Source organism: Sapajus apella, unplaced genomic scaffold (assembly GCF_009761245.1).
Source record: "Sapajus apella isolate SASKATOON/1434 unplaced genomic scaffold, GSC_monkey_1.0 scaffold189, whole genome shotgun sequence".
In the NCBI taxonomy this organism is placed as follows: Eukaryota; Metazoa; Chordata; class Mammalia; order Primates; family Cebidae; genus Sapajus; species Sapajus apella.
The window spans coordinates 1,114,384-1,134,927 of NW_022437129.1; the positions used below are offsets into that span (position 1 = coordinate 1,114,384).

The following is a 20,544-nucleotide window of genomic DNA, read 5'->3' on the forward strand; positions in this document are numbered from 1 at the left end:
CTTTTTCTTTTTTTTTTTTTTTTTTTTTTGAGATGGAGTTTTGCTCTTGTTGCCCAGGCTGGAGTGCAATGGCACAATCTTGACTCATCTCAACCTCTGCCTCCCAGGTTCAAGCAATTCTTCTGCAGCCTCCCGAGTAGCTGGGAACAAGCGTTCTCCACCATGCCCGGCTAAATTTTGTATTTTTAGTAGAGATGGGTTTTCTCCATTTTGGTCAGGCTGGTCTCCAACTCCCGACCTCAGGTGATCTGCCGGCCTCAGCCTCCCAAAGTGCTGGGAGTACAGGCATGAGCCACCACACCCAGCCCAGTTTTACTTTTTAATGTGGGGCTGGTGACAAGGCAGAAGCATCTGCCTGTATCTGGACTCTCCTCCTCGGAGTTGGTTGGGCACCAGAGCCCGTGATGAATGAGCTCAGTCTTCTCTGCCTGCTGTCGGTTCTCTGCAGGAGGCCTGCAGCTCACTGACCAACTGGTTCCCACGGTCATGCCTGTTGTTTGCACATAAGAGTGTTGTAGGTGCCTTTGCAGCAATTGCCGGCTGATGAGTGTCTACCTTTGCCTTTTCTTCAGATTGGATGAGGCCTTGGCCCAGTACTTTGGGAATGGGACAGAGGTGGCCCAGCAAGAAGAGATCTACCCATCCATGCCAGAGCCTATCAGGAAGTGCCCACAGTGCAACAAGGACATGGTCCTCAAAACGAAGAAGAACGGCGGGTCAGTGCTCTGCCTTCTGCCTTCACCTCTGCTCTCCAGCACCGGTGTTAGCCGCAGCTCTAAAAGGCCCTGCCATCTCACTTACATGAAATCTTTTAGGGCAGGCCTGTGGTTGCCAACCTGCAGGCAAGGTGTTGGCCTAGAAGGATACGTGGGTGAGATCAGGCCTTTGAGGTGTAAAGCATTGTGGGAATTCAGAGCAGGTGGGGAACTGAGTGATTATGGGGTTTATTTGTCCCCTGTGGATAGGACATCATGTACACAATGTGTAACACATGGAGGAGCATGGGCTTCAGATCTAGGTGAGTCTGGGTTCAAATGCCACTTCTGCCACATATAAGTGGTATGGCCTGAAGCAAGTTCCTAACCTGTTCTGAGCCCCAATTTCTTTTTTTATAAAATAAGGTCAGTACTTACAAGCCTGTGTTAAGGATGAGGATTTGGTGAAAATGGTCAGGGCTGTATACCACATTGACTGACATGTTATAGATACTCAGCAGATTCTACTTTTCATCTCTAAGAAGAGTTCTGAATTGGGCCTGAAAATCTTAACTCCCTTTTGCTTTAAGTATAGTAGACCCAAATGGGCCATTTAGCCTCAGATCAGGTTGTTCAAGCCGGTGGCCGGCCACTGAGGAAGTTCACGGGGAAACATGTGCTGGAGGGGTGGCAGCCATCATTCGTCAGGTGCCATCCCTCACTGGCATGTTGCGTGGTGGTGCTCTGTACGCATTACCTCATCCCATTCTCTCTCTCTTTTTTTTTTTTTTTAAGCTCATCCCATTCTCATAATCACCCTGCAAGGCAGGGAATCCTGTGCAGCTTAGAAGGCAGAGGTGCCTGCGTGAAATCAAGCAGCCCTGGTGGGCAGCAAAGGCAGAGTTTGAAACCAGGTTTTCACTGCCTTTCTCCATCCTGCCTGGCCCACCTGGGGCTGCTGTGCTCCTTGCTGCTAAATGAGAAAGGTTTCTCCACTCCTAACCTCCAGCCGTCAGTAACCCAGCTGGCCCCAATGAAAAGAAAGCCACCAGCTCTCAGAAACAAGAGGTCTATGGACCAGACTTGGAAGCAGGTGTCAGGGCTCTTGTCACTCACAGACAGAAGCGAGAGCCACTCTAGGCCTAGCCCTATACCTGGGCATATATTTAAGCACTTAATAAATGCTGTTGATGGGTTTTCCTTGCCACCAGCAGGTTTTTGGATTAGTACTCATTGGAATATAAGGAGAGAGAATACTTACTTTTGTTTTAGCACTGTATTGGAGAATTACTATTATTCCTTTGTTATTCTTTTGTTATTCTGTTATTCTCTTGTAATGCTTCTCTGAGTTACTCCAGAAGGTCAGGAGATTATTATGTGGGATTTGCTACTCCAGGGTTTATCTGATAATTTCCATTTCTGAGACTGTAGATTTCTTATTTAAATGATTAGAGTTTGGGGCTTTTTTTTCTTTGTAGTGTACCCAGGCACACAAAGGAATTGGTAAATCACATGCATATTGGCTAGTCAAACCCTAATGTTTCATGGCTGCAAGGTGTTGAAAAACATTGGCCAGGAGAGACGGGGATGGGGTGGTTGGGTAGTGGGTGGGGTGTAGATGTTGCAGGTGAGGCTCTATCATAAACAGGTGGGTTTCCATTTCTAGCTCCCGTCCCCCAACGCATGCGCATCTCTGGGCAGGTTTCCAGCCCACACCAAGCTACTGCTTACTCACATGCAAACTGAGGGTGGTCCTGACACTGTGCAGACTTGGCACGAGGCAGAAAGGCGAGAATGTGTGAGTGCACAGCACAGGGCCCCTGGCGTCACCTTGGTTGGTTCTTGGTTTTCTAAGTAGAAAGCAGGGTCACCAATAGCTGCTTTGTGCTTTTGGGATGTGAGAAGGCTCATTTTTCTCAAATCAATTCAATATCAGTGCTTGTGTCTCCAGTTAACTGTCCTCCAGAAAAGGGAATATTGTCTTCGGTCATCTGAGGAAAGGTTGCCTCGGCCGATGGCCAACGGCTGAGAGCCTGAGAGTGCCTCCTGCACTCCTACCACCTGACGTGGCACCTTGTCCCCAGGTTCTACCTCAGCTGCATGGGTTTCCCAGAGTGTCGCTCAGCCATGTGGTTTCCTGACTCGGTGCTGGAGGCCAGCAGGGATGGCAGTGTGTGTCCAGTTTGTCAGCCACACCCTGTGTACAGGTGAGCTGGGCGCCTGAGTCAGGCACCTCCTCTGGAGTGTGCACACCACGGTGCCCATTTTTCCCTTGCTCCTGCCAGAACCCAGAGGGGAGTGTCAGGGATTCCGCTCAGGCTCTGCAGGGGTGTAGCTGTGTTCTGCAGCAGTCAGGTCAGCAGGCCTGGTCCGGTTCTGTTGTATTCCATGCTGTCACTGCTTTGGTGGGTATGACCCAGTTTGGAGTGGGCCATGGGCAAAGAAATATATTATTTAAGATCCTCCAGAAAGCCCACGGCCCTAGTGCAGTACAGTGGTTCTCAAACTTCTTGGTCACTAGACCCCTAACACTCTGAAGGATCATTGAGGAGCCAAAAGAACTTGTGTTGTGGGTGGTTTATCAGTATATACCACATGTGAAATTAAAGTAAAAACATCTTTTAAAATATTAATCTATTTCTAGTAAATGCATTGCATACTACTGTAAATAACATATTTTTTAGGGTGATAAAATATCTGTTTTCCAAAGCAAAATAATAATAATGACATGAATGACATTGTTTTTTACATTTTGCAATTCGCACATCTGGCTTAATAGAAGAGAGCTGGATTCCCCTATCTGCTTCTGCAGCCAGTCTGCTGAGTCATTGTGTGTTCTAGAAGCTCTGGAAAACTCCATTGTGTACACACGGAAGAATGAGAGCAAAATAGACATAACCTTTTAGAATTACTATAAAATAGTTTGGCCCTCTCCTTGAAAGGGCTCAGGCACCCCAGAACCACACTTGGAGAACTGCTGGTATAGAGACATGGAACTTTCCAGAGGTGTTTTTATTTTGGTGAATTACCGGGATCTTAGATTTCATCTGCACTGCTTCCCACTGTCCACTCCTGTGATGACTGGCGGGACCTTGTGGTGAGCTGATGGAGAGCCTCACAGGGCCCTGCATGGGCTTCCTGATACATAATGAGTGGTGGAAAGAGCCCTAGGGCTAAAGCAGCCGTCAGTGGACTAAGGAGAAGCTGGCACCTGGTTGTTAATGTTTTTTCTCATCTTCTGGCCTTACTAGGTTGAAGTTAAAGTTTAAGCGTGGTAGCCTTCCCCCGACCATGCCTCTGGAGTTTGTTTGCTGCATCGGAGGATGTGATGAGACCCTGAGGGAGATCCTGGACCTGAGATTTTCACGGGGCCCTCCAAGGGCTAGCCAGCCCTCTGGCCGCCTGCAGGCCAGCCAGTCCCTGAACGGGATGGACAGCAGCCACCACCCCCAGCCTGCTGACGGCAGACAGACTGGGCCCTCAAAGGCTCTGGCCTGGACCCTCCCACCACCCACAGCTGCTGGTGAAAGCAACTCAGTGACCTGCAACTGTGGCCAGGAGGCTGTGCTGCTCACTGTCCGTAAGGAGGGCCCCAACCAGGGCCGGCAATTCTTTAAGTGCAACACGGGTAGCTGCAACTTCTTCCTGTGGGCAGACAGCCCCAATCTGGGAGCAGGAGAGCCGCCCACCTCAGCATGTAGACCCCTAGGTGGCTCCCTAGGACGCCCACCAGGCCCAGGGACCCACCTGGGTGGGTTTGGCAACCCCGGTGATGGCAGTGGTAATGGCACATCCTGCCTGTGTAGCCAGCCCACCGTCAAACGGACTGTGCAGAAGGATGGGCCCAATAAGGGGCGCCAGTTCCACACGTGTGCCAAGCCAAGAGAGCAGCAGTGTGGCTTCTTCCAGTGGGTTGATGAGAACATGGCTCCAGGTGAGGCAGGGAGGGGCATGTGAATCACTTCCTTGGGTTTTCATGGTGTCTCTACCTCAGATTGGGACAGCAGAAATAAGGCAAGGCAGGGTCATGGTGGGATTGGGAGGGGCACCTGGGCTTCCTTGTACCTCCATTTCCTCCTTTGATCACTTTCAGCAAGGTGATAATTGCACAGTCCTCTTCCAAATTGAAGGGTAGTTATCAGTAGTGGTGTCACTTGCCCTGTGCCTGATAATAGGCTAAGTATACTTCCTATGCATCTTTCATCCTTATCAGGAAAGCATTGTGATCACAATTTTACTTACAAGTGAGAAAGGTGAGACCCAGACATATGAAGTGGGCATTGCTCAGGATCACATAGCAGCAGATCCCAGGATGAGGACATAGGCCTTCCCAGTCCCACAGCCATGTGCCCCTTGCAGCCGTCATGACCCTTGCCAGACCATGAGCATCAGCCTCATTTCTTTAGCTGAAGATGCCAACCCTGATGATATTTAGGAATCTGCCCAGGGTGACACAGCTTGGCCCAGTGTCCAGGACTGAGTGTCATTAGAAGTGGCACCTAGACATTGCTTCAAGGTGGAGGCACTTTGATGGTTCAGTGTACTGCTGCTTCAGTGTACAGCAGAGCTTAATTAAATAGCTGAGAATGACCCAAAGGCCTAGTGGGAGCATTGGAGTTGTGTGAATCTGCTTCCAAAGCTCAGCTACCCCTCTGCCTGTTTGCTCAACAAGATGGTCCCTGCCTACATTCTTAGGGTTCCTGTTTTAGAAAGGAGTATAGTCTCAGACTATGATCTTATGTACATGTCACTAGCCTGGCATGCACAGAAAGAACCCAGCAGCCTGTTAAAAACTGGGACTTGGAGCTGGCTATGAGTGCCAGTGGAGCCCAGAGATGGTCACTGGAGTGACAGACCCACACTTGAAGTGAGATGCAGTCTGGCCTCTTGTCTCCCCACTTGGAAGGACATGGTGTCTGACCCCCAGGGTGGCTGACGGACTGGCCTGGGTGAATGCGCACCTGGTCTGGAAAGGCCTGTTGAGGGACAGGAGGGATCCAAAGCTGGACTGCTACATGGAGGTGGGTCACAGGTTGCCGGTCATTGGTCACACGCTGCTTGTCTTTCCCGCCCTACCACAGGCCAGCTTGCTTGGGTTTCTGCATCTATAAAAAGGGATAAAAGTGATGCCAGTGTCCACTTACCAAGTGAGTTTGGGATGATGTCTCCAAGAGCTTAGGATTCTTGAGGGAGAGGTGTCAGGTAACATAAGGTGGCAGGCACATCATAGCTCGACCTTACAGAGTTGGACATAGTATGAAGGGAGGCTGGCCAGTGGGGTATACATGGCTGTGTAAAAGTCGATTTAGCTATATTATCTGCTGCTACTTTTTTCTTTCTTTTTTTTTTTTTTAAGACAGGGTTTCACCATGTTGGTCAGGCTGGTCTTGAACTCCCGACCTCAGGTGATCCACCTGCCTTGGCCTCCAAAGTGCTTGGATTACAGCCATGAGCCACCACAGCGGGCCTCTTTTTTCTTTTTTTGAGACAAGGTCTCGCTCTGTTCCTCAGGCTGGAGTGCAGTGGTGTGATCACAGTTCACTGCAGCCTCCCAGGTTCACGCATCCTCCTGCCTCAGTCTCCCGAGTAGCTATGACCACAGGCATGCACCACCACACCTGGCTAATTTTTAGTCTTGCTCTGTCACCCAGGCTAGAGTGCAGTGGCACTATCTCTGCTCACTGCAACCTCCACCTCCGGGTTCAAGTGATTCTCCTGCCTCAGCCTCCTGAGTAGCTGATTATAGGCGTGTGCCACTACACCCATCTAACTTTTATATTTTTAGTAGAGACAGGGTTTCACCATATTGGTCAGGCTGGTCTGAAACTCCTGACCTGGTGATCCACCCACCTCTGCCTTGGCCTCCCAAAGTGCTGGGATTACAGGCGTGAACCACCATGCCCAGCCACCTGGCTGATTTTTGTATTTTTTTTAAGATTGGGTTTTGCCATGTTGCCCAAGCTGGTTTTGAACTCTGGGCTCAAGCAGTCCTCCTGCCTCGGCTTCCTGAAGTGCTGCGATCATAGGCGCGAGTCACCATGTTTGGGACTTGCTACTTTTGCATGTCAGTTCTAACCTCAGCCCTCCCCTGACTCTCCCCACAGGGACTTCTGGAGCCCTGCCCTGGACAAGAGGCAGAGGAGGAACCCTAGGGTTGGAGGCCAGAAGCAAAAGGCCCCGGGCCAGTTCCTCAGACATGGGATCCACAGCAAAGAAACACCGGAAATGCAGCCTTTGCCACCAGCCTGGACACACCCGTCCCTTTTGTCCTCAGAACAGATGAGGGCAGGATAGGGTATAGCGTACCACTTTTTCAGACCTATCCCCTTTGTGTTGGGAAATGAGTTAACCAGGACCAAGTGGCCATTCAGTGTCCTGGAAACTTGAAGAACACTGTTGGCCTTTGGAGTTGTGCCTTCCTGTGTTAATAAATACAAGGTCCAGACCAATCTGGAGCAGTTCGGCTCTGCTGGACAGTGGCTCTCTGCCCAGGCCTTAGAAGTGACCATAGCCACTGCTGAAAAGTCACACGGCTGCTCCCTCAAACCCCCCAAGGATGGTCGCTGTTAGCAGAGGACTGGTGCAGTCCCAGGTGAAGCCCACTGAGTGGTCAAGTAAGAAGCTCCCAGGGCGGCTTCCTTCACCTCCAGAAAGCCCCAAGTGAGCAGCCAGCCCTCATGGAGCAGGCCCTATCCAGGCTGCCCCGGGCTTCTCTCCATAGATGTTCTGAGGAGCATGGTGTAATGCAAGGAGGTGGCTGTGGTAACATTGATCCTGCAGAAGAAGCTTCATTGTCTATCTAGTTAAGCCAGGACATCCAGAATTCATTGCCTTAATAAAGAATCCAGGCTGGGTGCGGTGGCTCATCCCAGCACTTTGGGAGGCCAAGGTGGTCAGATTGCCTCAGCTCAGGAGTTTGAGACCAGCCTGGGCAAACACAGTGAAACCCTGTCTCTACTAAAATACAAAAAATTAGCCGGGCGTGACGGTGCGCACTTGTAGTCCCAGCTACTCGGGAGGCTGAGGCAGGAGAATTGCTTGAACCTGGGAGGCAGAGGCTGCAGTGTGCCAAGATCACGCCATTGCACTCCAGCCTGGGCAACAGAGCAAGACTCCATCTCAAAAAAAAAAACATGGAATCTTAACCTTACATGACCTCCTGTGTCTGGTTTGACTTGGCTCATCCACATTGTAGCATGTGTCAGTCCTCGATGTTTATGGCCGATAGTCCGCTGTATGAATATACCACACATTTATCCATTTGTCGGACATTTGGGTGGTTTCCGCCTTTTGACTTGTGAATAGCACTGTGTGAACATTGGTGTATGGATGTCTGACCTGTTTTCAGTTATTTTGGGCATATGCCTAGCAATGGAATTGTAGGTTCATACCATGTTTTAACTTTTTGAGGAACTGCCAAACTTTTCCACAGTGGATGCGCCATTTTACACCCACCAAACAGCGCACCAGAGTTCCTGCTTCTCCACATCCTTGTGAACACTTTTTTTTTGTATTATAGCCATCCTAGTGTATTGTCATCCTAGTGGGTATGAAGTGGCATCTCATTGTGGTTTTGATTTGCATTTTCCTAGTCACTAATGACATTGACCATCTTTCCACAGGCTTACTTACTGTCTGTTGTTATACATTCTTTGGAGAATATCTATTTAAGTTCTTCACCTTTTTTTTTTTTTTTTTTTTTTGAGATGTAGTTTTGCTCGATGCCCAGGCTGGAGTGCAGTGGTGCGACTTCAGATCACTGCAACCTCTGCCTCCTGGGTTCAAGAGTTCTCTTGCATCAGCCTCTCAAGTAGTTGGGATTACAGGCATCCACCACCACACCGAGCTAGTTTGTTTTGTATTTTTAGTAGAGATGGAGTTTCACCATGTTGGCCAGGCTGGTCTAGAACTCCTGACCTCAGGTGATCCACCTGCCTTGTCCTCCCAAAGTGCTGGGATTACAGGCATGAGCCACTGCGCCTAGTCTCTTCACCCATTTTTAAATTGGTTGTCTTTGTTGAGTTGTAGGAGTTCTTCATAGTTTCTGGATACCAGATGCCTTTGTGGTTTTGGTGTCTCTCTGCAGGCAACTCCTGTGTTTCTCAAAACCAAACTGCAGGATTGGGCTGCACCATGAACTGGGCTAGGCATCTGAGATCAGACCCAGGCTCAGCTCCTGCTTCCTGGCTTGTTCTGCCACCCTTGGTGTGTGCCCTCATCCCTGGAGCCCCAGTTGCCTCATCCCTAATGGGGTGTCCTTGTTCATATTGAGGTTCTCTGCTGAAGGCTTGCAGTCAGGTACGACTGCAAATTAAAGTTTCACAAATCAAACCTGTTGGAATTTCCAGGTCTCTTGATGGCCCACTCAGGTTAGCAGCATGCAGCACATCCCACCCCATCAACGTTGATTGGAAGGGTTTGTCCCTGTGTTGAGCCACATTGGCAGCTTGTGCAATGCAAAACCAAGGAGAAGAAAATGACCCCCCTCCCCCCACCTTGCTGGATCTAGCAGAGACTAGGCACTGGCGAGGATGTCACACAGTGGTTTCAACCTCCTGGCTGACAGCAAGACAGTATCTACTATCTGTTTTGTGCAGGAACCATGGCTTTGCTGGGTTAAGTGTCTTCCCCTACCAAGCAGCTGTCCTGGGCTTGAAACCTGGTCTCTGATGCCATGTCCCCTCCAACCCCATCAGTTTGTAAAAAGCCCTACTTGCGGTGTGCATCATTTCTGGGCGTCACGGAACGGAGTGGCCAACGGCTTGCGGAGCAACATGCCCAAGTTTTATTGTGACTACTGCGATACATACCTCACCCATGGCTCTCCATCTGTGAGAAAGACACACTGCAGTGGTAGGAAACACAAAGAGAATGTGAAAGACTACTATCAGAAATGGATGGAAGAGCAGGCTCAGAGCCTGATAGACAAAACAATGGCTGCATTTCAACAAAAAAAGATACCTCCTACTCCATTCTCTGCTCCTCCTCCTGCAGGGGCGATGATACCACCCCCCCCCAAGTCTTCCAGGTCCTCCTCGCCCTGGTATGATGCCAGCACCCCATATAGGGGGCCCTCCTCCTCCTGGGATGATGCCAGTGGGACCTGGTTCTCAGCATGTGCCTCCTGCTTACCTTTCCTACAACTCCGAACAAACGCTTAGTGCTCCTGGAATGAGGCCACCCATGGGAGGCCATGTGCCAATGATGCCTGGGCCCCCAATGATGAGACCTCCTGCCCGTCCCATGATGGTGCCCACTCGGCCTGGAATGACTCGACCAGACAGATAAGGATAGAGGGGAGGCCTCATTCTACCAGTTTTATATTACCTGTTCTGCTTCACCAGGAGATCATGCTGCTGTGATGCTGGGTTTTCTAAACAGCATAAGGAAGACTTGCTCCCCTGTCTGATCAAAGAGAATAGTTTTGGAGGGGAGATGTGGGGCAAAAAAGATGCAGTTTTCATTTGTATTGGGAAATGTGAAAATAAAATTGTCAACTCTTTTAGTTTAAAAAAAAAAAAAAAAAAAAGCCCTACTTGCTCTCCACACCAAGGCTGAGAGCCCATGGGGTAACTGGAGGCTTCCCTGCCATCTCTTGGTGAAGAAGCCTGGCTGACATGCTGCACGTGCTTCCCCAGGTGACTGCACTGAGAGCAGAGGAAACAAGACCAGTCCACACAACTGGTGGTGGTTGAAGAGTCTCTGCCTAATCCCACCCCGGATACTTAGAGCATCCAGAATTAAAGATAAGCCCTGTCGGCCAGGCATGGTGACTCACACCTGTAATGCCAGCACTTTGGGAGGCTGAAGCAGGCGAATTACAAGCTCAGGAATTCGAGACGAACCTGGACAATATGGTGAAACTCCCGTCTCTACTAGAAATACAAAAATTAGCTGGGTGCCTATAATCCCAGCTACTCAGGAGGCTGAGGCAGAGAATCGCTTGAACCCAGGAGTCAGAGGTTGCAGTGAGCCCAGACCGCCCCACTACACTCCAGCCTGGGCAACAGAGGGAGACTATCTCAAAAAAAGAAAAAGCCCTGTCACCACCATCCAGTACCCCCACCCCCCAGGGCCAGGCTTATGGGGACACAAACAGCAATATTGGCACTGGATTTTGAGTCACTGGGCAGAGACCCCACTGCCCTTTGGGATGAATTCACCACCTGCCTCTTCTAGAATCTAGCTGAGGACTTGGGATATTCACATTCAGCTGGATCTCCAAGTTTCTTGCACCGGGACACAGGTGATCCCAGCTCACTATGTTCACCAGGATGTTGCCACTCGCCTGTTGACCATCCCTACCTGGGACAGATCTGTGCACCCCATCCCTACCTTAGACTATCAGCCCACACAGGGACACCCAGATGGCTGGTATTGGGTGTAAGTGTGTTGCCAGAGGAGACCTACATGAGTTACTGTACTGAGGAAGACCTATCCTCAATGTGGGTGGTCACCATCCAATCAGCGGCCAGCATGGCTAGAACAAAGCAGGTGGAAGGGGAATGGGCAACTTGCTGAGGCTCTTCCTATGCCAGATGCTTGTTTCCTCTTCCCCGCTGTTTGACATCAGACTCCAGGTTCTTCAGCCTTTGGACTCGAAGACTTGCACCAGCAGGCTCCTGGAGCCTTCGGCCACAGACTGAAGGTTGCACTGTGGGCTTTCCTGGTTTTGAGGATTTTGGACTTAGACTGAGCCATGCTATTGGCTTCTCTCTGCAGCTTGCAGACGTCCTATTCTGGACTTCACCTTGTAATCCTATAAGCCAGTTCTCCCCAGTTAACTTCCTTTCTGTGTATCCATACAGCCTATTGGTTCTGTCCCTCTGGAGAACATGAATATAGTCAGGATCTGGCCTGCAGTCTGAACGTGGAAGATTCCTTCTGAAACCCATACAAGCAAGTGAGCCCAGTGGCCTCCCTGCCTGCCAGAGGCCCCAGCCCGCTGAACTAACTGGTCTCATTGTCTCAGGAATTCGGCAAGCAGTGCAGAGATGACCCAGTGCAGGTCACCTGAGTCACTGGTGTTTGTCTTTGGAACACACGTGGGTTTTGTCCACTACAGCCTTAGCTTCCTCAAGGAATTAAGATTTAAATATATATGTTGACCGGGCACAATGGCTCACACCTATAATCCCAACACTTCCGTAGGCTGAGGTGGGCAGATCATGTCAGGTCAAGAGTTCGAGACCAACCCAGGCAACATAGGTCAAACCATCTCTAATAAAAAATTAGCCAAGTGTGGTGGTGCACACCTGCAATCCCACCTACTCAAGAGGCTGAGAGAGGAGAATTGCTTGAAACAGGGAGGCAGAGGTTGTAGTAAACAGAGATTGGGTGACTGTATGCCAGCCTGAGTGACAGAGCAAGACTCCCATTTCAAAAAAAAAAAAAAAAAAGCAAATGTTGGCTAGATACAGTGGCTCACACCTGTAATCCCAGTACTTAGGGAGGCTGAGCTGGGAGGATTGCTTGAAGCCAGGAGTTTGAGACCAGATTGTAATCCCAGGCATAATCATGGCTCACTGCAATCTCGCCCTCCTGGACTCAAGCCATCCTCCCACCTCAGCCTCCTGAGTAGCTGGGCCCATAAGCGTACACCAAACCTGGCTAATTAGTTTTTGTAGAGAGGAGGTCTGGCCATGTTGCCCAGGCTGGTCTTGAACCCCTGGCCTCAAGCAGTCCTCCCGCTTCAGCCTCCAAAATGCTGGGATTACAAGCATGAGCCACCATACCCAGCCTATTTTTTTGTTTGCTTTTTTAAATTTAGCAGCAGAGATGGAAATGAACTGAACATGTCAGCTCTACAGCAATAAATGGTCCCCCTTTGAGGACAATCCCACAGCTAAGTATGCCTGAAAAGAAGTGGGTATGAGTGGATTTACACAAAGGAAACGCTATTTGGTGAAATTTATTGTTGAGTTAGGGGTAGAGGATCTATGGGTGACATTTTCAAAGAAATACATTTAGGTTCTCAATTTTTGGAGTCTTTTTTTTTTCTAAGATCTTCCCTAGCAATCCTTGCATTCTAAGCAGGGGTAGTCACTGCCAGTCAACAAGGCTCCTGGCTCTGGGTCACTTGGTGAAGGTAAAACAAGGAATTTGAGTCACCACAGCCAAAGGTTCTGAGTGTTAAGACACCAAAGCCTGGGCAAGCCCATCTTGCTCTCAGGCCAGCAGAGCTGGGGCTGTCCTTGCATTGCGGGGAGGGGAGGGGGTGGGATTCCATGGCCCATCAGCTGGGACAGCCCAGGGCATGAGGTCATGCAAAGCCCCTAGCAAGACAGTGACTTGGTTCCAGTTCTCTGGCTAGAAACGGAAGACCCAGACATTCACCATAGCTAGGTGACGAAACCATGAACATTTCTCTCCCTCTTAACTCATCCTGAACATTTTCTTTAAAAAAAAAAAAAAAAAAGCTATGGTATGAGAAGGGAAATTTAGAGCTACCTGAAGCAAGTGGCCTCTACAGATCGGCCCACATCCGGCTTGTGTTGGGGTCTGGTCGTCTAAGGAGAGTGACTCGAGACAGCTTGCTTCCTGGACAGCTGCACTCTGACCAGGGACTGGCCTGGCAGCTGGGAGCGCCTTGCCATGCTGGGGCTTGGAATGTAGCTGGAGGGTGGGACACTGCTAGACCCACCAGTCCTTGTTCCTAGGCACTGTTAGCACTGCCCACCTGTTAATCCTCACAAGCACCTGGGAGTAGGTATTGCATGATCCCCACCCAGTTAAGAGATGTAAGAGACGAGAGGACTGAGGCACAGGTTCTGCCCCAGGCTGGTCCTGTGCTCTCCCTCCACCACCAGGGAAATTGCTCAAAGCTCTCCAGCATCAAGTGATTGGAGTGGACCTCAGCCATGTGTCTCCCACCTTGGACCCTTATAATATCCTCTGCAGGGAGCCCTCATGCCCGCCCCTTGCCCTGCACCCAACACCCAGAGGCCTACACCACCATCTCATTTGCTCTGCATGCTCCTGCTTCCCTTGGGTCCTGCAGTCACAGCTGGAAGAGGTAGGGAGTCCTCTCAGAACGTAAGTGGAGGAAGGACCAGCAGGATGCAAGTGGCACAGCTTGGCTACAGGCAGCCCTGCACCATGGCCCAGAGCCTTCCTCGGGCCACATCTGTCATCTGGTGATAGGAAGTGAGCCTTGGCTTTGGTTCTTCAGGGTTGTGGGGGTTAAGATGCCCTGGCCTCTCACCTGCACAAGGCGGGGCAAGTTTCCTCCCCACTTGTGGAGCCACAGAGGGGAGCAAGGGAGGTAGAGAACACAGGTTTCTAAAAACTGATGGGCATGGCTGAAGGGCCGTGAACGGCCCACCAATTCCAGAAAATAGGGTGCAGGGTTTGTCAGTTCAGCCTTTCAGGAAGAAAGAGCCCAAACTGGCTGGTTCCCATTACTAAAGCAACACCAAGCTTTTCAAATTTTCCTTCCACATACCCTACTTGTCATGGACAGAAACTTTGTGTCCCCCAGCTGGGTGCAGTGGCTCACACCTGTAATCCCAGCACTTTGGGAGGCTGAGGCAGGTAGATCCTGAGGTCAGGAGTTTGAGACCAGCCTGGCCAACATGGTGAAACCATGTCTCTACTGAAAATACAAAAATTAGCCGGTCGTGGTGGCGGACACCTGTAATCCCAGCTACTTGGAAGCTGAGACAGGAGAATCGCTTGAACCTGGGAGGCGGAGGTTGCAGTGAGCCAAGACCAAACCATTGTATTCCAGCCTGGGCAACAGAGCGAAACTCCATCTCAAAAAAAAAAAAAAAAAGTTTGTGTCTCCCTAAAACTTGTATGCTGAAATTCTAACCCTCATGGGGCTGCTAACAGGAGATGGGGCCTCTGGGAAGTGACTGGATCATGAGTGTGGACCCCCCGCCATGGGTAGGCTCAGTGCCTTTACAAGAGACCCTAGGAGAGGATGTCCCCACTTCCTCCACATGAGGACAGCTAGATGGGGACACCTATGAACCAGGATGTGGGCCCTCACCAGACATGGGATCTGTGTCTCACTCTTGGATTTCCAGCATCCAAAATAGTCAGACATAAATTTCTGATGTTTATGGTGCCATCCTATGACATTTTGTTATCACAGCTCAAACAGACTAAGATGCTACTTTTTTTTTTTTTTTGAGACAGAGTCTCCATCTGTCACCCAGGCTGGAGTGCAGTGGCACGATCTCAGCCCACTGCAACCTCCACCTCCTGGGTTCAAACAATTCTCCTGCCTCAGCCTCCTAAGTAGCTGGGATTACAGGTGCACAGCACGACGCCCAGCTAATTTTTGTATTTTTAGTAGAGACAGGGTTTCACCATGTTGGTCAGCTGGTCTCAAACTCCTCACTTCAGGTGATCCACCTGCCTTGGCCTCTCAAAGTAGTGGGATTACAGGTGTGAGTCACCATGCCTGGCCTAAGATGCTACTTTTTAAAGTAAACTCTACCACCACCAATTGACCTCAAGCGCTCTTGCCAAGGTGCCAGGACAAGCCACAGGACTTAGAGAAAACCCCAAACAGCTGCGTAGGAAAACGCCAAGACCCCCTTATCCAGCCTGAGTTACACATACATTAGAATGTTTTCCTTTTATTCTTGTTCACATCTTCGAAGCAGAGCTTCGTTTCAGCAGGAAGGATACCAGAGGCAGGAGGAGGGTCACTTGGGAGGGGAGGTGGAATCTCCCTCCTGTAGCACCCCCTGCTCCCTCTAACAGACTTCAAAGTCAGAATACAGACATCAGCTGAGAGCAGTTCATTTTGGCACGTTGGGGGGCCGGCTCTCTGGGCCGGACCTCTCTGTTGGGGAGACAAGTCCCCTGCTCTCCAGTGGGGCCTGGAACAGCTCCAGTGGGATGCCCCAGCTGTGGGGTAGGGAGTGCAGCTCAGAGCCTCAGCTCCCCCAGGAAGGACGGGGCTCCCCCAGGGCCCTCGGCTGCCTGAAGAAAACACTCACCTGGTCGGAGGGAAAAGGGCCCTTGCCCTGAGTTATCAGGCGGGTGGCAAGTGACCCTGAGCTCCTGCTCCAGGGCTCGAGAACACAGCAAGAAAACTAAACACACAGAAGAGAGCAGGAAAACGCCATCCTTTAACAGCCAAAAAATTGTCCTTTAGGGGCACCAGGTGACTAGCCCCTGGGGGACAGAACACACCATACCTACCACCAGGCACTGGACGCCTCAAAACACCTGGAACTGGGGACGGAGAAGGCGTAAAGTCACCTTCTCTCAGCAGAAATGAGAAGCTGGCCTTCATCCCTGGCCAGGATGGCAGAAACCACATTTGGATTCGTTGCTGGTGATGGATAGAGCCAAGGTCCTGCAGTTGGCCCCCAGGGCTGAAAAGTGCTTGTGTGAATGGCTGGCATTCCAAGCTGCCTGAGGCAGCCCAGCCACACTCAGGTGACAGTGACCCAAGCTCTCTGGGCTCAGGGTTTACAGTCACCATAGCCCAAGCACATATTGCCCTGGGTTTAAGTAAGGTACCCTCTTTTGTTCTGGCTGAAAGCTAGAAAAAAAACACCCTCCAAATCCCTGCAAGGGAGGTGGGCGCAGCTTCCCAACATCAGAAAACATGCCAGTCACCTGTTCCCACCCACCTAGAGCAGCCCCTCGGGCTCCTGTAGGCCACTGTATAGCACATAGCCAAGGTCGTCAATCTCTTCCTCCCGCAAGCTGCTCAAGAGGTTCACGCTGGGGTTGAAGTGGCAGGGCAGGCTGGCCTGCTCCAGGCTGCTGATGAGCAGCTCCAGGGCCTGCAGGAAGCGCTCGCCCAAGGCCTCCTCCGTCCAGTCCACGTTGTCCTCCCCCAGACGCAGGACCACCTGGGTCAGGTGGCCCCGGCCCAGCTGCCCCAGGGCCGGGCAGCCACGGCAGACAGCACACAGAAGCAGCAGCAACCGCCGGCGGGTCCCAGCATCACGGTCATCCAGGGCTCGCAGCCTAGCAGCCTCCACTGGATACAGGTCCTGGAGCCAGAGGTTCCCCGCCAGCCCCTCCAGGGGCCAGGCCAGGAGGAGGTGGTCATCGGCCTCGGCCCCAGGAACTGCCACAAGCACGGCCACAGTGAGCTCCAGGCGCTCATGCCGCACCTCCAGCAGCAGCTCCTCCGAGGCCACATTGGGCAGGATCAGGCACCCAAGCAGGCTGCCGATGGCTGGCCAGTTGATGGAGGCAGCCAGCGCCTTGTGCAGCAGCTCCAGCAGGACGCGGGAGGAGAGGTAGCCCCCCACCAGGAAGCGGTCCCAGGGGCTGCTCCCTCTGGGGCGGAACTCCAGCTGAGTCCTGCGCACAGCCCAGCAGCGAGGGTCCCTCGCCACAGTGTCCACGCCCGGCACCAGGCTCCACAGGCCCGGCTCCAGCACCAGTGGCACCAGGAGACGCACATGGTCAGCAGCCCCCGCCTGCAGCCCATCGTAGAGTGGTCCCCCAGGCACAAGCGCCCCAAAGGGCAGTTCTGGAAACTTGCTCCGAAAATAGGCCTGCAGTTCCAGGGCAATGTCGCCAGCCAGCTGTTTGGCCAAAGCCACCTGGGCTGCTGGGATGGTCACACGGTCCCGCTCGAAGGCCAGCAGCCTCTCCTGCAGCGTCAGACACAGCGGTGCTGGGGAGCTGAGCTGTGGTGTCACCTGAAGATCAGTTTCTGCAGGCTCCTCTGCAGAGTGAAGGGGCGGGGAACATGCTGGAACAGCCTGTGATTAGTTAAGAAAACGCTACCCAACGACTAGCTGTGTGATGTCCTGGGGCCTCACTGTCCTCACCTGGGAAGGCACTCCGTCCAGGTCCTCACATATAGTGAGCGCTTGGTGACGAGTTCTCATTGCCCCAGAGTCCAACACCCTGGCCCTATGGCTAAAACAGCTTCATGCAGAGGAGTTTGGCAGGTCATGCCCCTCTGGGCCTCAGTTTCCCCATCTAAAGCTCTCCACCATCACAACACTGCCACCTTGCTGCAGGAGCAGGGCAAAGAAACACCACCCCCATTAAATGTCTGAGGAGCCCGAAACCCAGAGAGAAGCAGGGACTTGCGCAGGGTCATACAGTCAGGGCAGAGCCTGGGCTTCGTCTCTCAAATGTGACAACAAAAGGGTACTCACCAACGTGAGAGGGGAAGGAATGCCACTTACCTGGGGCAGAAGGCGAGGGGATCAAGGGCAACACAGGCTGGCTGAGGGCAGCTGGTGGAGGCCGGGGCTGCAGGTGTGGCGTTGCCTTGAGCAGGCTCAGTTCCTTCCAGCTGTCTCCCTTGGTGTCATCCTCATCCCGTGGGCTAGTGGCCCTGTCAATGAACTGCAGGCAGAGTCATACAGAGAAGATGAAGTCTGGGCAGCCACAGCAAAGCCCAGGGGCAAAACAGACCAGGGTGCTGGGGTGGAGAAGCAGGTGCCCTGGGCTCCCATGAAGGCCTTGGGCAGTCCCCACCCCTCCCCAGGGCCCCTCTGCAAGGCCCAACCCTGTCCTCCTCTAGGAGCTTCAGTCATGACCGGACCAGCCTGGCCTTACCCGCTTCACGGCCAGGGTGGCAATGCCCAGCACGGCAGCCCCGCCCACGCCCAGCACCAGACGGGCATTGGCCAGGAGGAAGTCCACCACGCTGCCCAGCCCCTCATCGCCACGCCGCTTCCCCCGTTTCTGGGAGAACTCTGCCATGGTCTGCCTGTAAGAGAGCCAGGGGTGAAGGGACAGCTCAGGGTGCAGGTGGCCAGGCTGGTAGAGGGGCTGCTGTGGACAGGTGCTCTGGCTGTCCTTAAGCTGGGTAACAGAGTTGAGCCCATAAGGGGGCGCTTTCTGAGAATTTCTCATGAGAAAGGGACCCATCCACAGGGGAGGACACCAAGGTCCTGGGAGCCATGTAAATTACCTGAGAAAGGGCAGGGCTGGGATATGAACATGGGTTTTGGGGCCCCAAGTCCCCATCTCTCACAAGATGAGGGAGCTGCCAAGTCCTTTCTCTCAAAGCTGCAAACAACTCACCCCCTGGAAAGCAGCTCATAAAGGCCCTGAGGCTTGTGCCGAGGAAGGGGCCTATCCTCCAGGACCTCTGACATCACCAGAGACCCGCAAGGTGGGTCTTATCATCACCACCCGTATTTTACAGAGTGCCAGGCTGCCAGATTGCACAGTGAGTGGTAAGGCCTCCAACCCCCAACTACAAGGCCTCCAGACTCTCATCCGCCCCCAGAGCCTGACGGATCCTCCCTGTGCTAGGTGGCCAGGTCCTCAGCAGGAGCCTCATCTGAAGGTTCCTAACCAGAGGACACAGCAGCCCTCTATGATACCTCTTGAGAAGACCCCAAAGTCCAGAGAAGACCAACAATTTGGGGCCCTCACCAGTCTGGGGGACCTCTGGGACCAGTTACCCCCCAAATCTTGACGGGGTAGCCCCAAGAGGCAGAGCTACCAAGTCAGAGCATAGGCAGAGTGAGATGGCCCAAGCTGCCCAGGCAGGCCAGTGAAGACATGCAAGTCAGGGCTGAGGCCCCTCCGGCAGGGCAGCAAGCAAGGTGACCTAAAAGATCAAGACCCAGAAAAAGGGCTGCCCAGGACCTCTGTACAGTGGGCTCTTTGGGCCTCTCAGTCTTGGTGGTGGTGGGTGATGCTTCTCAGCTGCTAGGAGGCCAAGCAACGGAGAAGGTAAGGTGAGGGCCTGGGTCCCAGCCTGTTTGCTCACCTGTAAGATGGCATAGGCAGCAGTGTGGGGCTGGGTGGGGCCCTGCACTTGGGAGGTGGAGGCAAAGATCTCCTTCGGCCCAGTCCACCAACTCCCAGCCTCACGTTCTGGGAGCGGGACACTGCCCTCAGGTCCTGGGAGCTGAGAGGGGCTGTGACCTTAGGACATCAGTTAGACACCAGGCAGAACTCTCCCAGAGAGGCCTGAGCAGATGACCATGAGGTCACAGCCTGCCTAGGCACCAAGGACTTCTACCTGCCCTGCCAGAGTGTCAGTGCCAGGGGCTCAGTTGCCAGGTGACCAGATGCCTGCAGTAGCTGAAGCCTTAAGTGCTGTGTGACTCAGCCCCGGACACCCGCCCATTCGTTCCAGACTAAAAATAAGACGGGTCTCTGGGGCAATCCCAGGCCAACCGGTGACCCGCTACAGCCCCAGGGCCGGTTTCAGCCTCCTCATCTGTGACACGGGGATCAATACTGCCACCCGACCCCGGAGAGACCAGGAATCTACTTTCCAAACTGTAAAGCGCTTTAAATATTCCCAACCTGTCTAAATTGGGACTCAGGCCCACCACTGGCGGGGTCGCGCAGGCCTCAGCCCACAGCCTTCCAGCTCCTAGAAGCGGGAGAGGGCACCGGTGGCTGAAAATAACCCGAGTTTGCGCACCGGGGCCCTGGAGGCCCTCTGGCCTTCCTCCTCCTCCTCCGCCAAACCCGCCTGCCCTGGGCCTGGGCTGAGCAGGCCGCGCAGCAGCCCTAGGTGAGCGAGTGACGCCCTGTTCGCAGGGAAACCGAGAGACCGAGAGGGGAAGGGGGCCGGGCTGGGATTCGAACGTGGGCCTTGGTCCCCAAACCTTCCCCGCCCTCCCCAGCCGCGACCACGGGCCACGCCCCCGACTTGCGTTCCGTAGCGCACCAAGCCCCGGGCCCGTTGACTCTGGGGGCGGCCCCGCCGCCCTCCAGCCGTACCTGCGTTGCAGCGTCCACACAACGACCGGAGGAGGCAGCGGAACCACGGCCCCTGAGCTCGGACCCTCCTGGGAATGGAACGAGAAGGACCCTGGAACCCAACGTCGAGGGCCCCGGGGGCGGCCGCGGAAGCCGCAGGACGCAGACAAGCAGACCCTGTCTCCAATCGGAGCGCTGGAATCCAGCACACAGGCGCCAAAATACTGTGCGGCTC

General features: G+C 52.9%; 2 protein-coding genes, 1 long non-coding RNA gene and 1 pseudogene across 8 annotated transcripts in view; 2 read left to right on the top strand and 2 right to left on the bottom strand.

The window, feature by feature from the left end:
• TOP3A (DNA topoisomerase III alpha) overlaps nt 1-7,561 on the top strand; it is a 41,183-nt gene extending 33,622 nt beyond the window's left edge. For 2 of the 4 annotated variants that reach the window (XM_032269146.1, XM_032269144.1), the window contains 5 exons: nt 573-716; nt 2,780-2,902; nt 3,947-4,629; nt 5,777-5,842; nt 6,800-7,561. In XM_032269146.1, coding sequence (XP_032125037.1) covers nt 573-716; nt 2,780-2,902; nt 3,947-4,629; nt 5,777-5,842; nt 6,800-6,978 — 1,195 coding nt within the window. In that variant the 3' untranslated portion in view covers nt 6,979-7,561. The other 2 variants (XM_032269147.1, XM_032269145.1) reach the window with 2 other exon arrangements.
• A 1,092-nt stretch (nt 7,562-8,653) lies between these two features.
• Nucleotides 8,654-10,200, top strand: LOC116543527 (annotated as a pseudogene). Its single transcript, XR_004265605.1, has one exon. The product of XR_004265605.1 is annotated as a U1 small nuclear ribonucleoprotein C pseudogene (transcript).
• A 2,391-nt stretch (nt 10,201-12,591) lies between these two features.
• Nucleotides 12,592-14,254, bottom strand: LOC116543528. The gene is made up of 2 exons (XR_004265606.1): nt 12,942-14,254; nt 12,592-12,860 (listed from the first exon to the last, which is right to left on the bottom strand). It is a non-coding gene; the product is annotated as an uncharacterized LOC116543528 (long non-coding RNA).
• A 1,008-nt stretch (nt 14,255-15,262) lies between these two features.
• On the bottom strand, nt 15,263-20,528 carry MIEF2 (mitochondrial elongation factor 2). Of its 2 annotated transcripts, none has more exons than XM_032269153.1 (4): nt 20,331-20,528; nt 18,195-18,348; nt 17,819-17,981; nt 15,263-17,346 (listed from the first exon to the last, which is right to left on the bottom strand). In XM_032269153.1, exons 2-4 carry the CDS (start codon nt 18,339-18,341, stop codon nt 16,292-16,294), a joined length of 1,365 nt encoding a protein of 454 aa, XP_032125044.1. In that variant the 5' UTR covers nt 18,342-18,348; nt 20,331-20,528; the 3' UTR covers nt 15,263-16,291. The 2 variants fall into 2 exon arrangements, with proteins under 2 accessions (XP_032125044.1, XP_032125045.1); XM_032269154.1 differs by having other exon boundaries at nt 20,230-20,524.
• Between the last annotated feature and the right edge of the window lie 16 nt (nt 20,529-20,544).

Excerpts from the sequence above, each read along its gene's own strand:
- MIEF2 (XM_032269153.1), bottom strand. The coding sequence starts at position 18,341 with ATGGCAGAGTTCTCCCAGAAACGGGGGAAGCGGCGTGGCGATGAGGGG. Across the intron at positions 17,982-18,194 it reads CCACCCTGGCCGTGAAGCGG|TTCATTGACAGGGCCACTAG; the intron begins GTAAGGCCAGGC and ends CTCTGCCTGCAG. Across the intron at positions 17,347-17,818 it reads CCCCTCGCCTTCTGCCCCAG|AGGAGCCTGCAGAAACTGAT; the intron begins GTAAGTGGCATT and ends TTCACTCTGCAG.